The sequence below is a fragment of the Hemicordylus capensis genome, chromosome 11, assembly GCF_027244095.1.
Source record: "Hemicordylus capensis ecotype Gifberg chromosome 11, rHemCap1.1.pri, whole genome shotgun sequence".
Taxonomy (NCBI): Eukaryota; Metazoa; Chordata; class Lepidosauria; order Squamata; family Cordylidae; genus Hemicordylus; species Hemicordylus capensis.
Window position 1 is genome coordinate 22,564,945 of NC_069667.1, and position 13,061 is coordinate 22,578,005.

General features: G+C 50.7%; 1 protein-coding gene across 2 annotated transcripts in view; it reads right to left on the bottom strand.

Moving 5' to 3' along the window:
• CD99L2 (CD99 molecule like 2) overlaps positions 1 to 13,061 on the bottom strand; it is a 52,340-nt gene that overhangs the window by 10,545 nt on the left and 28,734 nt on the right. The window contains exons 4-8 of one of the 2 annotated variants that reach the window (XM_053273514.1): positions 11,547 to 11,639; positions 9,102 to 9,161; positions 7,418 to 7,510; positions 4,670 to 4,705; positions 1,150 to 1,215 (exon numbers count right to left, since the gene is read on the bottom strand). In XM_053273514.1, the coding sequence (XP_053129489.1) occupies positions 1,150 to 1,215; positions 4,670 to 4,705; positions 7,418 to 7,510; positions 9,102 to 9,161; positions 11,547 to 11,639 (348 nt within the window). The remainder of the gene's footprint in view (positions 1 to 1,149; positions 1,216 to 4,669; positions 4,706 to 7,417; positions 7,511 to 9,101; positions 9,162 to 11,546; positions 11,640 to 13,061) is intronic. The other variant, XM_053273515.1, reaches the window with a different exon arrangement.

Below are 13,061 nucleotides of genomic sequence, written 5' to 3' on the forward strand. Positions count from 1 at the left end.
TGGCATCTGGGAATCCAGGTTGGAGGGAACACTGATCACAATGTGCTAACATTATCCCTGTATGTAATGCCTAGCTATGCTCAACCACATGCTCTGTAATGTGGAAGCCCTTGCAGCCAGATGGCGCCAAACTTTTCTTACAAAGCCCAGTGACCTTTCTGCCTCCCTAGACCGCAGGCCGGATAACAGAGTCCAGGAATTGAGAAGTTTTCCATCCCTGCCTAGCACGACTGGAATTCTACACAGGGCACTTGCCGTTTTAAAGTCGATACCCGGCTGAGCAAAGCCCAGGGTCAAAACGCAAAGCCAAAAAAACCAACGGTGGAATTATGAGCTGGAGGCTCTCCAAAGGGACTCCCTCTTCATTCCAACTGCTACATTCTTTCATTGGTTATTGCGTCTATTAAGAATCCAAGTTGTAGAAAAAATGCCGTACACACAAGATCTCTGACCTCAAACAAATCCTCTGGGGTACTGACTCACCCGTTTTATGAATATGGGGCTAGTTTATGTTCCCACAGAGTCAAAGCTGGAGTTTATGGTGGTTTCCTACGTAACCCATGTTTCCATTCGGAGTTTCAATTAAGGACACTGGAAGAACCTCGAGCGGCCCCATATTAAAGACACAGAGTTCCCCCGCCCCCTCTTAGGTCTTTAAGGTCATCCAAATCTAAGCAAACTTCTTTACAGTGACTTCGAAAATTTTAGCAAGTGGAGAGGTATTGGAGGAAACTCCTAGGAAATGTACATCAAAATAGACAACACACGTGAACACCCCCACACACCTATTCCCTTTCTTGCATACACAATTCACACAGTCTAACAGTGGGGAGGAGAGCTGATCTTGCAGTAGCAAGCATGAATTCTCCCCTTCGCAAAGCAGAGCCCCGGTTTGCGTTTGGAAGGATGGCTACACATGAGCACCACGCAATATTTCCCTTGGGGAATATGTAGACAATATTGAGGGGAAGATCTTTTACAGTGGTCAGTCACACATGCAGTCTCCCTTTCAAATGCAAACCGGGGAAGACCCTGCTTAGCAAAGAGAACCATTCATGCATGCTACCAGTTCTGCTCCCATATGTTTGTGTTTGGAGGCCCTGAACATCTAGGGAAGCTTCTTAGCTACTGCAATGAAAGAACACCTACCTTTCTTCTTATCTGGCTGGTAGCCTCCGTCATCAAGAATTCCAGCCAGGTCATCATCTGAAATTCCTAGAAAGGTGAAATGGATGGAATGGCTTGCATTAGTCCACAGATAAGCGTTTCAGAACATCAATGCTGGGCGAAAGCACACTGCTTTCTAGAAATGTATTTTTAACGGAACTAAGGGATTTCGTAGGTACTGAGCAGGAAAAGAGTTTGAGCACTTTATGTGTGGGCGGAAGGAAGTCTTGGTCAATGGCCAAAAGTATCAACCTCCACCCACCAAGACACAACGGCTTGACCCACCTTTTCTAGCACACTGCGCAACATTACAGACGTTGCGGTTACACAACGTTCGTGCACTAGGGGAGCGCTGCTAGGCCAGGAATGTCTCCACCTGCACAACTGCAATGGCACAAGGCATAAGCCAGCGCCGCCAACATGTGCAATCTGTGCGCTGGCGCATGAGCAGTTCACAGTCCAGGCTGTGCTTGCACAAGATCAGCTGCGCAACTGCGCCGCTTACACATTTGGACAGCACGCTGCTAGGGTATCTTCTTGCTCTTGTGCAGGTCCCTGGCTTCTGTGGCCGCAATATGGCACAACATGTCAGCCAGTGTATGTGGGTGGGTGTGTTTCCCCCTCTCCACATCGTCACTGAAGCCAGTCTATCGACAGGCCCATCCCATGCTGCCGTTCTAAGAGTATCCAGACGCCAAGGGTCACAAACCAACCGGCTTAAGCATCCCTAACTTGCAAACTGGACCACAACCCATGTGGCTCAATTCCCTTCTGGGCTCCATGGCAGACCAGATCCTCACGGAACTGTTGCGGGAACAGTCTGGCCGCTGACCGACGCTCCCAGAATAAACAAACGCTGATTTTTGCAGAGCTCCTGTTCCTAGAAACCCCGGTGAGTAGTTTGTGTGCCGACTGCAACTCAAATGCGTTACATCAATCAGCCATGAGACTTGCTGGACCAGCAAACTGGCACATCCTGCACGCTTAGAGCAACGGCTGCCCTGGAGAGTGCAGGGGCCTTAAGCCTGGTCTAAGCATGCAGCAGAATGAAGCTGTAAGAATCCTGAGGGGGCCCATTGCACTTTTTAAGGTGGGGGCCCCCGGTCTGAATGCTCCTCCATATAAAGACAGCCCCTTGCCAGTAAAAAGCTGGCACATAAGGGAGAGTGAACTTCGGCACCTTCCCTGTTGTGCTAGCTTTCTATCTGCAGGGAATTTCCCATACAGCGGAGCATTCGGAAACGTGATTCTCATCCAGTGTCTGATGTGGAACAATCTCTTCTACCCGCTTGGATATCTACCTCCTCCTGTCCTGGAATTGCAGCCAGCCCAACTCTTTAAAATGACATTGCAAGAGGGACTTCCCAGGGGTTACGAGAGAGAGAGAAATCCACACCATGCTTGGGCAACTTGGTCTTTAGCACTTGGTTGCATGCAAGGAAAAACACCGAGCTGGCTTGCGAGGTCGAGATCAGACACTTCCCAGGAGGGCCGCCAAAAGCTCTTTCCCAATCCCAGGGGGGGTAAGGGGGCAAGCAAGCACCCCACAGCAACTCTGGGCGGCCGTGAGGAGGAGGAGGACGGTGGGCAAGCAGAGGAGACAGGAATGGAGAGGAGGCAAGAGGTCTCGGGGAATGTTGGGGGTGGGGGTTGCCACCAGATCTGCCCCACTCGTGGGCACCTGGGAAGGCACAGAGGCGCCTGAGCCCCAAAGGCAGGAACCGACAACTCTTTGGCATCCGGCATCCAGTGGTACGTTCAGAGAAAGCCAAACAAAAGCACCACAGGCTGGCAGGAATGACGCACCATGTACAACCACGAATGGAGCATCATCCTGCACGGCTTCAGGCGAGGGCTGGCGGAAGGCGGACGCAGGCCAAATTCACACCATCAGCTCCTAAGCCAGGCAACCTCGGCTCGCCCGCTGCTGCTGGACTACAACTCCCATCAGTCGTGGCTGGGAATGATGGGAGTTGTCGTCCAACCGCCAGCGTGCCAAGCTGTTGCCTTACCTGTCCCAACCCGTGGCTCAGAGCAGGACAGCACAAGTTCCGTCCCCCGGCTGCCCCTGGACTCCGACTCCCATCATCCCCAGCCACGGTGGCCAAAAGCCAGGGATGGCGGACGCTGCAGTCCAATCGCTGGAGAGCCCATGTTGTGCAGCCCTGGTTCGGGGGGTTCTGGACGAGCTGCAGCGAGGCCCAGGAATTAAAACGCCCGGCTGCAGTTGGCGACAAACCACCCCTTCCACCAGGACTGGCGCTCCGGCGCTGCAGGCCCCACAACGGTCTACTCTGACTGGCAGCAGGTCTCCAGCGCAGGGCTGGCACCACCAGGCAGCCGCCGAAGCCCCAGGGCCTCCCTCAGGAGGGCCCCGCCAACACAGACCCCAGATCAGCCTCCGCAAAACAGCAGCAGCGGCAGCCATCACAACTGGCGGTGGAAATCCTGCCCCGTGGGGTGGGCTCCCCCTCCGGCCACAGCGCCCACAGAGAAGGGGCAGGCCAGGGAGGAGGCAGAGGGGTGGTTCCTCAATCCAACCCTCCCTCCCCTACTAGGGGGGTGAGGGGAGAAAGACAGGGACCCACTAAAGCAGGCCGGCGCCACTTCGGTCCTCCGGCAGATGTTGGCCTACAACTTCCATCATCCCTGGCTATTGGCCACTGTGGCTGGGGATTATGGGAGTTGTAGTCCAAAAACAGCTCTCCTCTCCCCCCCCCCACCCGCCCCATAAAAACTGGCCCTGCTCCTGACTAGCTGGCAAGTGCAGCTTTAATCTATGGCCACATCAATCTATGCATCGCTTGGGCCCTCCAACAGCTGTTGGACGACAATTCCCATCACCTCCAGCCACAAGAGCCATGAGTCAGAAAGGCTGGTCGCTGTATTCCAACAGTAGCTGGGAGGCTTGAAGAAAGGTCTCCTCCTGGCTGAGCCCCCCTGGCATCCGCCCCACATCTCTGTGGCTCTGGGAACACTCCCCACACCAGTGGCAGGGGAGTCCCCGCAGGAGAGAAGGCACGGCCTCAGCTCTTGCCTGTGGGCTCTCTAGAGGCATCCGGTGGGCCACTGTGTGAAGCAGGATGCTGGGCTGGATGGGCCCCCTTGGGCCTGATCCAGCAGGGCTGTTCCTACGTGCAAGGAAGGAACCCTGCAGCGCTGCAAGGCGATCAGGTTCGCAACTCATAACAGCAGCTTTCTTGAAGTGTCTCACAGTTAAGGATTGAAAACTGACGTGTAACCAACAGACGAGCTCAGAAACCAACAGACAAAGATGGGATAACAGCCAGTGAGAAATAGGGGCAAAAAGAAGGAAGAAAGGAGGAGCCTGATTAATAAGGGAAATTAGTAGAGATGGTCAGCACAGAACATTCCCCAACGCCGTGTGTGAATAGGAGGAAGAAGCAGGGAGGCCGTTTCAGGGCTGAGAAGAAGTGGGTGGCACAGATTATTGGTAAGGAGAGGAAAGGTAGCAGCTGGGAGCCAATCCAAGACTCCTTACCAGGTTTTCCACCTCTTCCACCTCTACCTTTCGAGCCTGGAACAGGATTCTTTATTCATTAACTGATCACAGAAAATAGTAATTGTTGATTTAGGTTTTGCAATAGGGTGCAAATTAAGAGCATTGAAATCAAGATGCAAATTAAGAGCATTGAAAGAGTGCAAGTTGGTACCATTCGCACAGAGGTTCTCAGTCTCGGGTCTCCAGATGTTGTTCGACTCCAACACTGTGGAGACTCTGGCCAAAGGCCATGGGAGTTGGAGTCCAGCAATAGCAGAGGACCCAAGTTTGAGGACCCCCATGACAGCATGAACCTTCTACCAAAATCTCTACTACTTTTCTTAGCATCATCTATATTAACACACCAAAAAGCAGGGCCTTGGGTGCAGAACCAATGCCTTTTTCACCAGTCTCCTAAGGGATATATCTGGCTGAAAAGGCCACTTGAAGAGGGAAGGGAGACGAGATTTTTTAAAAAAACTGAAAAGTACTATACTTTTCTGAGTGGGGCATCTACACAAACTATAAATAACCATTCTGCATCTGGACATGCCTGCCTGTGCTGTTGGTTCATGCAGCAAAAATTATGTACTCTTGGTCAGATTTTGCAAACTTATATGAAATATCAAGAAAATCGTTATTTTTAGGTCTGTCACCCAATTCAAGAAATCTTGGTCAGTTGATCAAATGTTTTCATCACTTAAATCTTCATCAATTTGCATTGGGCTGGTTTTGAAGAAAAGGGCATGTAATCTGTGGTGCACATATATGGTCATGGAAGACGCCATATCAGAAGAAGCATTCCTTGAAAGGGTGAGACGGGGATGCCTCTTCTATGATGGTTCCTACCATTTACTATTTACATTTAAAATAATTCCATTTCTTTTAAGAAGTGTTGCACTAATAATCAGGGGGATGCCCTTTACTCAATTAAAGAAGTTTTTCGTCCATTAATTTAACCAATGATCGGATTAAACTTTGCAGCCCTGGTTATTTTAAGACAACATGTTGGTAGAGTTCTGTGTACCTTGGCCTTCTCCCCACTACAAGTGGCTCTACTGCTGTGACTATGAGTATTTTCTTTACAGCAAAAGTTCTCAAAGCAGTTTACACAGAAAAATAAATGATGGTTCTTTGTCCCAAAAGGGCTCACAACTGAAAATGAAACATAAAGCAGAGACACCAGCAACAGCTACGGAGGGATGCTGAGCTGAGCAGGGCTAGTTGCTCTCCCCCTGCTAAGGGGCCAGTCCCCTGAACAGGGCCAGCTGCTCTCCCCTGCCTCTTTGCCCAGTTAGTAGGGAGTGGCTCCCCACTCCATTAAGGGTCTCCCCCCACCCCACTTTGGATTGGCCAAAGTATCTTTACGAAGCGTTACGACCAGGGCCGGGCAAACTTGGCCCACCAGCTGCTGCTGAACTACAACTCCCATCACCCCCAGTCACAAAAAAAAACGGTGGCTAGGGGTGACGGGAGTTCTAGTTCAACAACAGCTGAAGGGCCAAGTTTGCCCAGCCCTGGTTAAGCCCTTCCTGTTCTGGAGTTCACAGCTACGTTGGGAAATGGTGGGGAAATGTTAACCAAATTATCTAAAATCCTATTTGAAATTTTGCTCATTTTTGGCCTCTCGTATATTTCAACTCAACCTAACAAACAAACCCATTTCCCTACGTGTGAGTAGGTCTGTCTTGAGGAAACCAGCAACTAAAGAAACAGACCTCACAATGTATCCCTAGAGGGTCAAACCCCAAACCAAGAGGACAAGTGGGGTCCCTCCAAACCACTTTAACTGCTGATACGAAGCGTCACCTCCAATCAGCCGTGCCCCACACCACTGGGTCAGTCTGCCTGCTTATAAGGCCTTCGAACTGGAAAGACGCCAAGCCATTTGGAGAGGTCCGTCCCGCCTCTGGGGAAAGTGAGGCAGCAAGACCCCTTCCATTGGCTCAGCTTGGTCAGCTGCCATTTCGACCCTGCCTTCCCAAGAACTGCCTCCGTTAGTGCCTATTCCACCTGGCTGCAGCAGAGAAAAAGGTGCAACTTAAGAGGCCCAACCAGCCAATGGTTTACACTGTATTACCGCACCAAGCTTGCAAACGGCCATTTGACTGGCCTCTGGGAAGCAAGCAACTTCTCCAGATGACCAAGAAGGGAAATGGTGCAGATGTTAGTTCTCTGGAAGGGATGCGAGTCGCGAATTGCTAACCTAGGTACATCGTCTAAATAAAACACTTTGGATGTCCACATTTTTTTACAACTGGTGGCCTTTCAGGTCACTGCTTCATTTTCATTGAGGCATCAGGTAAAGCGTCTCCCATTGTTTTTATACCAGTTCCATGCTGCTAGTTCTTTCCGATTGTATGAAGACTTTCAACTTGTGCTGGTTTCTTTATTGCTTGAGTGTTTGCAGAAAAACTATTTCTGCAGCAGACCATTTTCTCACTCCTTTTGTTAGTAAAGTGCTGTGTGAACTTTGCTATTGAAAAGAGGCATAAATGCAGGATGAGGAGGAGTCCAAACAGGGCAGGAGTCATTAAGAAGGGTCCCAACAAAACAAGGAGACCCTCTTTCCCACCTAGCCTGCTTGGTTCCCCCCAAAGACAACCTGTCCATTCTATTCTGGGTCAGGTGGAGGTGTGTATCCTGCACTCTAGAATGGCAGGTACTCAACAAGTGCGACAGAAAAAGAAGGCTGGATGGCTCTCCTAAAACCAAAAGGACAACACTGAGGTAGACTCTTCAACATACCTCCGCCAGGGTTTACGTGAGGGGTTCCTCCACCTTGCCCGTCGTTTCTGTCATCCAAGGCATCGGCCAAGTCAAAATCCATTCGGTCTTTGGCTATAAAATAGCACACTGGTTACCTCTGGGATCTATTGCCTTAAGGCAGGGCTGCTCAAACTTGGGTCCTCAGATGGCGTTGGACTACAATTCCCATCACCCACAGCAGGGGATGATGGGAGTTGTAGCCCAACAACATCTGGGGACACAAGTTTGAGAATCTCTGCTCTAAGATGCAATTATTTCTCTGAGAGCAGAGAATCTCTGCTCTAAGGTGTCAACAATGAGCATTTGCTTAATTTTACAAAGATCCAGCCTGTCAAAAGCGGCGCTACTAGAAAGTAAAGTACACACAGACTTCTTCACGTTTTCCTGCAACGTGCCAGAAAACGTTTCCGACTCCCTCGGCCACAACCTGTTCTAGCTGCAGTTGACATAAACATTGTTATCTTTGCACAGAAATTATCCTCCATCGTGGACCAAATACCGTGAAATCACATAGAACAGGGAGAAAGCAGAGTGGAGTTGAACGACATATTCCTCTTTTACTCTCACCTAAGCCCTATGCACCACAGGATATGTTCAGCACTCATACGATGAGCGTACAGTGGACACAGAGGCAGTGATCCAGACGTTATGCTGAACACAGGTACAGCAGATACACCTCCTGTCTATTCCATGCATTTGAGGGGCCTGTACCCAGGTTCTCATTTTTAAAATGAATGCAGATAACAATCATCCAATGTACATGTCAACTGTGTACCGAGATCTATACACTCGTACAACATCATGTCTGAATAGGGCTTCTGTCGTTCACACAAACAGGTGTACGAGCGTACAGACATCTGCACACTTGTACAACATCATGTCTGAATAAGGCTCTAGAACAGGGGTGGGTAAACTGGGCCCTCCAGCTGTTGCTGAACTACAACCTCCATCTTCCCCAGCTACAATAAACTGTGGCTGGGGGTGCTGGGAGTTGGAGTCCATAAACAGCTGCAGGGCCAGGTTTGCCTGCTCCTGCTCCAGAAAGCAAACCACCCATCCCAGATGAGCTCTGCCAGAGGGGCAGACGGCAGCCGGGGAAGCTGGAGAGCAGGCGCGGCAGGAGAAGCTGGGTCCGGGTCGATCTTGCCGCTGCTTGCGGGGAGACATGCAATGGAATGCGAGAACCTTTGTACTGACTACTCTTATTTTTTTAAATGCACATGTCCGAGTTATTTGATCCTCTCCCACCGGGCGATATCCGGACCAGTGTTGCACTCGAACAAGGGCAGCTGGGCACGCTTTGCAGACGGATCTACTTTCCACCCTTACGGCTCCTCTCTTACTTAATGCCTCTTGGATCAAACCCCCGACCTCACCCCCACCCCCCCGCTGTGCTGACCTGTGTTCCCTCTAACAAGGATTCCCGGAAGTTGTTGACTACAACTACCATCTCCCCCCAACGCCAATGGCCTTTGGCTGAGGATGATGGGAGTTGTGGTCAACAACATCTGGGAATCCCTGCTGTAGGGCATAATGGTGCTGATCAAACTTGCTGCAGTGCAGAGCAATGTTGGTTCTGGAAGGAGAAGTGATGGCCATTCCTGCATCTGTCCGTGGTGTTCACTTCTGATGCCTACCGTGCCCTAGAGAAGGGCACACTTACCTGGAGTCTTTTTGGTGGCTTTGGGCTGCTTGGTGGTGGTGGTGTACCAGCGGCCATCGTCTGCAGAGAGGAGAGCACGAAGAAAGGTTACCCCCTTGCACCAGGTGCAGAAAGAAGAGGCATGATCAAGCACTCCTGGGTCCGCATCTCAATTGCTGGGGCTTGTGGGACACCCAGAAATGAAGCAGCCCACCGTGCATTTCATTTCCCCCAGGTCCGTTGCTCAGGGTCAGAGAGGTCTCCTTCACCAGTCTGCGGCTTGTGTGTATGAAACAGTCAACACTCATTACTGATTAAACCCTGAGTTTATCCCCCAGTGTGTTGTTCTATAAGCAGCTTTGGGCCCTCTATGAGCGGGAAAGCGGAGTATAATTATTTTTTTTAAGTGACACAAAAAACATTTTCAAAATAAATAAAGCTATGGCAGCACGATCCTATACATGTTTGATCGGAAGTAACTATGGCCAGTGGGGCTTACTCTCATGTAACTGCACAGGGTCGCAGTCCGAAACACTTGGCCACAGCCAGTGGAAGAGGATGAAATTGTGCAGATGTTGCTAAAGTCTCCCTCAAGCTAGGCCTCTAGGTCTGTGTTGTGACCGCAGATGCTGGGTGGCTTCTCTCTGCTGTTTCCAGCCACATTTTCCCTCCCTCTGTGCAGCTCAAAAGATGTGTGAGTGGTTGGCTTGTGTTGGTACCACAGGAGGGACAATACTGCGGCTCGTTCAGATTTTAAGACAGGAACCACTCCAGGGGGATGAGGGCAGAAGCCAACTTAGGCCAACTGAGAGCAGTCAAGCAGGGCGGCACAACTTCGGCCCTCCTGCAGATGTTGGACTACAACTCCCATCATCCCTAGCTGTCAGACATTGTAGCTAGAATGAGGAATCACTGGGAATTGAGTTAAACCCCTAACAATCCAGAACAGCTCTGCTGGAGGAGGACTTGCAGATGCAATACGTGCAGAATAAAATCACTTCCTTGCTGCACAGATTGCCACAGCAGAGGCCTTTAAGTGGCTCTATGCTGTGTCTTATCAAATGCAAGGGGAATCCTCCTACATTTGCACTCCAGTCGTCTACCTTGCCGCTTCAACACCCGTAGCTCTTCTGTATACCATGGAGCTGATTTTGAAGTGGGTTGGGAGAGAACACTTAGAAATGATTGTGTCTACTGTCCTGGTGAGTTCCCTGTTCCAGGTATCCACCAGGGCATCACTGCAGAATACCTGGCAGGACCAACTGCAAAACCCTCCAAGGCCCTTTGGAATCCTACTGGATCCAAGAGACTTCTCAGGCCATTCTAATAGGTCCACCACCCCTGCAGGGGTCAGACGTGACTGTGAGACCAACCTTAACCAGGAAGGATTAACCAATGGGGAAACTACAGGAGACCCCACCCATGGGACACACACACACACACACACCACGGATCCGAGCAAAAGACCAAATGCAGCGTGTGCCCAGCAACATGTGTAGGTCCTAGGAATAATTGGGATAGGCCCGTAGTTGTCATGGCCGCTATGAACTCCTGAGCAGCACCAGACAAGCCAGACCCAAAGTGGACGCTGAAATCACCCAGCACCAAAAGCCTGGGCGACTCCAAGACCAAGTCAGTGACCCTCTCCGTCAGATCAGTTAGGAAGCCAGCAACAGATTCCCCAATCTATCCCGAGTCCCCAGCCTAAGGTACACCCACTCATCAATTCTCTCCCCTGGTAAGGGAGATATTATTCTTGTGGACTTCAGCCACTCTGCCCAACCACTGCCCATTCCCCCTAACCTCCTCAGCAACAGAGTACCCTGGGGGAAGAAGCTGGGCCCACACAGGACCACTAGCCTCCCACAACCAGGTCTCAGTTATACAAGCCAGGTTGACTCCTTCATCCATGATGAAGTCATGGATGATTTCGATCTTATTTTGAACTGACCTGGCATTACAAAGGAGCATGGTTAGGTTCAGTGGGGAGATGGAACTAGGGGTATGCACGAAAACAGTTCGGTGCTCCTTTTCTGGAGCACCAAACCGGTTCGGAATGCTGGTGTTCGAGCCGGTTCGGAGGTGGGGGGTTCCTATAAGGGGCAGGGAGGGTGCGTACGCACGCCGGCCACTTCTGGTACAACATTGACCAGGGCTGCAGGGAGGTATGCAGCAGCCCCCAGACCAACGCTGGTGGGGGGAAAGCAGCGGGGCAGGTAAGGGCACCCCCCACACTTCCCGGGAGTGCACAAACTAGTTCATGCACATCCCTAGTTGGAAATACTCCCCGAGGCCCAAGAGTTGACAGGGCAGCAGGAAGGGAAAATGGTGATTAAATTACTGGACTCCTTTCCCCTGTAACGGTATGCTGGCCCTGGGTCTAGAAAGGTTAGTGGTGGGCACCTCTGAAGCTTGGGGCAGGGAGCCACACCAGCTATAAAACACAGCAAGGCAAGGATGAGTTACCTGGTTTCCGAGGGTAAGGACCGGTGGTTGCCTTTGCTGGTTTTGTCGTTGTCTCCGGTGGGGTGTCAAAGAAGTCAGCCAAATCCAAGTCACCTGTTCAGCAAACAAACACGCACAAAAAGACAGTCAACTTGATTTCTCATTCATGAGGTTTATAAATACCTGGATTAGTTATTGTTACTGTTTGGACTGTATGTATCTATTGTTCTGGTCAGCGACTGCAAATAAACTAAACTGAACTGATCTCTTGCCCTTTGCATCTTCTCCCTTCCTCCATGGGGCGCAGGGCAGCACTTCATCCTCACAACAGCCCTGCGAAGTAGCCTGGAGAGAGAGGTATTAAAATAACTTCCCAAAGTCTCGCAGAGAATATCAGGGCTGAGCAGTGAGTTGACTCCATGTCTCCTCAGGTCACCCTCAACACTCCATCACAGAGACTTGCTTTGGCAACCTGAGCTTCAGGGGACTTCATCAATGTGAATCTCCCACTGGAATAGGATTGCCAACTGACCAGAAATAAATGGCCTGCTTGCTTGCTTATTTATGCATGCATGCCTTTGTACCTGTGGCCAGACTGGGCGGGGTTGGGGTTAAAAGCTCAAATTTCAGGCTGTATCTTTACCAAATCCAGAAATTCAAGGGAGTTTTTGAAGCAGCATCTTCCCTTATTGTGCCCACTTAAATTATGCAACACACACACAGGCACAAAAAGGACAGGTTATGGAACTCTGATCCAGTGCACCGCTTCGGGGTAGCGGATGGGGCCGCAGCTCAATGGCAGAAGAGCATCTGCTTGGCATGCAGAAGGGCTCAGGTTCAATCCCTGGCAGCATCTCCAGGTAGGGCTGGGAGAGACTCCTGCCTGAAGCCTTGGAGAAGCTGCTGCCCGTCAGTGTAGACTAGGGTTGCGCAACTTCAGCCCTTCAGCTGTTGGACTACAACTCCCATCATCCCCAGCCACAGCGGTCAATGGGGATGGTGGGATTTGTAGTCCAACACCTGCAGGAGGGCCAAAGTTGTGCAGCCCCACTTGGGAAATACTGAGCTAGATGGATCCATTGTCTGAGTCGGTATAAAGCAGCTCCTATGTTCCTCCTATGATTCCACCCCACAAGACCGGCTATGCTGCCTCACTGTGGTGGGGGGGGGGATGTTCCTGGGAGGAATGAGCCAAGTACACCTGGAGGTATACTCCCAGTAGGGTCACACAAGGTGTAAAGGTCATCCCAGCTGCCCAGGTAAAGCAAGCAGGCATCTAGACTGGGTAGCAGCGATATAGGAAGGTGCTGGAGGTGGACGGTCACTTTACTGTCAAAGGCATCACCTTCATACTGCATGGGAGAAGGCAATGGTACACCACTCCTGTGTTTTACCAGGAAAACCACATGGATAGACAAGATGAGAATTCTGTGGTTGCTAAGAGACGACACCAACTTGACAGCACTTAATCAATCAATGTTCCTAAAATACCGAAAGCTGATTTGTTATTTATTTATTTATGCCGCCCAAAACCTG